General features: G+C 38.1%; 1 protein-coding gene across 1 annotated transcript in view; it reads right to left on the reverse strand.

The window, feature by feature from the left end:
* Positions 1-3,411, reverse strand: part of ush2a (Usher syndrome 2A (autosomal recessive, mild)) — a 195,365-nt gene that overhangs the window by 168,951 nt on the left and 23,003 nt on the right. Inside the window, exons 8-10 of the mRNA XM_017303876.1 lie at positions 1,488-1,589; positions 970-1,159; positions 579-730 (exon numbers count right to left, since the gene is read on the reverse strand). Coding sequence (XP_017159365.1) covers positions 579-730; positions 970-1,159; positions 1,488-1,589 — 444 coding nt within the window. The remainder of the gene's footprint in view (positions 1-578; positions 731-969; positions 1,160-1,487; positions 1,590-3,411) is intronic.

Below are 3,411 nucleotides of genomic sequence, written 5' to 3' on the forward strand. Positions count from 1 at the left end.
TCATCACTATTTTTTGTTTTTTGTTGTAGTCTTTTTGTTGGTGGGTGATTTCTTTGAATGGCTTCTGTTCTATTTGTCATATTTTAGTTTTCTGACTGCATTTCTACCCGACTCTCTGATCCCCTTCATTCTCCTCCTTTCCCAATCACCAAACCTTTTCTATGTCTGTAATTCAGTGTSCACCTCACCACCTTCACCACTACAATTCATGACAGTGTCTGAGTTTCTTGTTTAAAGGTGATTTAGTTTTATATCATCCCTTTGGGTGATATGTCACCAAGTCAATTCTGATGGAGTTGACTTGCTGAAGTACTCACCTGTGGAACCCTGTTCATAACTGTGCAAATTGAAGTTGATGAAAAAACTAACAAAGCTGCATTAATTAGAAACTTAATTCCAAAATATGCATTTTGAGAAACCACAGATTCTACACAGTGGCAGTTTATGTGTTACTGCTAGGCTCCTACTTTTTGTTTAAATTACAGTATGTTGCTTTACACRCACAGGAGTGGGTTTCTATCACATATAACGCATGTGCATGTTTGTGCGCATGAGTCTTATCTGCCACTCCAGTGCACCAGGACTCTGGGTTACGCAGCAGGGAGTGCATTAAGCCACCAAGGCTGCTATAACCTACTCCCATACAAAACTCAAATACCCCTGACTTCAGAGAGTGTCTTTCATGTTGGGACTTGAGTTGAATGGCCACATGAGGACAGTTTCTAAAATCCTGCACGCACACATATACGCAGTATGCACATCACAGAGATGAAGAAAGAGTCTTCCAGTCACAACAACTCCTAAATCMAATAATCTATATATTTATTCTGCCTTTCTTTTCCTCTGTGCTCCRGTACTTAAATCACCCACCATGATACAACCTAATAAACAATCTGTGTGGTTCAGTGGATTGTCTCCAGTCAAGATGACAATAACAGCATTAAAGTTTCAGATCAGGAGTTACATTACCTGGTATTGTCCATTTGCCAAATCCACTGTAATAGTGACTCCTTCATCCAGTTCTTGTAAACTCATGACCTTAGATAGCCATGTGGTTCCCATGTCCTGGTCATTAACGTAACTAAGTGGATGAGCGTTGAGGTTCAGCCTCAGAACCCTATCATTAGTCGTGTCCTCAACAGCGTTAGGGATACAGTACCTGTAAACATCAAAGTTTCTTCAAAACAAAAACATGAAAATAACCAAAACTTAAAAATTACATTTTTACTCAGCTTAACAAATATTAATGTAGTTATATATTTTATTATGGTTTGATTACTTGTGTCAATGGCAAACTAACTGCATTTTWAAATTTATTTTAAAATGAGTTCAAACAGTAAAACATGTTCAATATACAGTAGCTGCGTAACAAACACACTGACTAAGTCTTCCCTTTTGGCAATTGTATTTAATCACATATAACTTAGCTTAATCATTTTGAAAGCACTACTTTGTGTCTAAATACACAAGGCATTGTGGTGCTTCACCTCTCAACTAATGGGTGAACTCTGGGGTGGCTGGGAGGGCAGCGACACTCAGACTGGACATGGAGCTTCGGCAGGACTCCAGAGTGCAACTGGACTATTTCCCTGTTAACACAACAAACATCACACAAAACTTTAATACACTACAAAGAGAAATTATATTCAAGGTTACCAGATACATGAATTTGACTTATTTACATTCATGAACATTTTGCAGTACATAAGTTATATTTTTAAGTAAATGCAGTAGTCTGCCCAATACAGTGTTGGAACGGAATAAAATTGCAGCCAAACAGAATCTCACTTATTAACCTTTAACTCTGTGACACAGCCTCAAAAACACATGATACACATGAAACAACCAAGTCAGGAGAGCTCCATGATGGTATAATCTAAGAGATCTACCTTTTCTTAACTGGTAGAGTAATAAGAAAGGCGGCTGGTTACACTGGAACTGCATGCACCATCTCCCACATCACACCATTTGCCTGNTTATTTAACATTTCTTTGAAAAGATCAAAGATTGTTGAAGATTTTGTAATAAGTACTGCATAATTCACACTAACATGCCAGAAGACAAACCCACACTCAAATTTTACATCAGCGAATGATGTCTTAATCAATAAATGTTTTTTTCTTCTACATATTTCCAAAGGTTTATTAGAGTTATGTTAGCAATTAAAATAACATGACACAGTGCGTTTTTTGAATCAGACAAGACTGTCTGATTACAAGCCTTTATCTAGTATGAAGTATGAAAAACAAATTTTCAGTCTTTAAAAACTGTCAGAATAGACATGGGATTCTTTAGCTGTTTGTCAAAATAGTCTTACCAACCTGGGCAGCTGCAGACAGTTGACTGAGTCTGGTCTGGKTAATGGTCCATTGTTCTGCATATTAAACACGTTGCAGTTTCTGGCCATGTACTGCCAGTCCAACCAGGATTGTTCTGTCATATTATCACTCTCACGTTGCAACAAGTCCAGCTTTCTTCTCTGGATCAAAACTGACTCAGGTAAAAGTCCCCCAAACTGAACTATGACATAAAATACCTGAAATAGGAAGAGATACGAGTTAATGGGGATGATAAATCAGAGCACCTACAAATAGAATTGAGGCAATAGATTTTTTCCTAATTCTACCAAACCTTTTGTTGCAAATGTCATCACTATTTTTTGTTTTTTGTTGTAGTCTTTTTGTTGGTGGGTGATTTCTTTGAATGGCTTCTGTTCTATTTGTCATATTTTAGTTTTCTGACTGCATTTCTACCCGACTCTCTGATCCCCTTCATTCTCCTCCTTTCCCAATCACCAAACCTTTTCTATGTCTGTAATTCAGTGTSCACCTCACCACCTTCACCACTACAATTCATGACAGTGTCTGAGTTTCTTGTTTAAAGGTGATTTAGTTTTATATCATCCCTTTGGGTGATATGTCACCAAGTCAATTCTGATGGAGTTGACTTGCTGAAGTACTCACCTGTGGAACCCTGTTCATAACTGTGCAAATTGAAGTTGATGAAAAAACTAACAAAGCTGCATTAATTAGAAACTTAATTCCAAAATATGCATTTTGAGAAACCACAGATTCTACACAGTGGCAGTTTATGTGTTACTGCTAGGCTCCTACTTTTTGTTTAAATTACAGTATGTTGCTTTACACRCACAGGAGTGGGTTTCTATCACATATAACGCATGTGCATGTTTGTGCGCATGAGTCTTATCTGCCACTCCAGTGCACCAGGACTCTGGGTTACGCAGCAGGGAGTGCATTAAGCCACCAAGGCTGCTATAACCTACTCCCATACAAAACTCAAATACCCCTGACTTCAGAGAGTGTCTTTCATGTTGGGACTTGAGTTGAATGGCCACATGAGGACAGTTTCTAAAATCCTGCACGCACACATATACGCAGTATGCACATCACA

Source organism: Poecilia reticulata, linkage group LG3 (assembly GCF_000633615.1).
Source record: "Poecilia reticulata strain Guanapo linkage group LG3, Guppy_female_1.0+MT, whole genome shotgun sequence".
In the NCBI taxonomy this organism is placed as follows: Eukaryota; Metazoa; Chordata; class Actinopteri; order Cyprinodontiformes; family Poeciliidae; genus Poecilia; species Poecilia reticulata.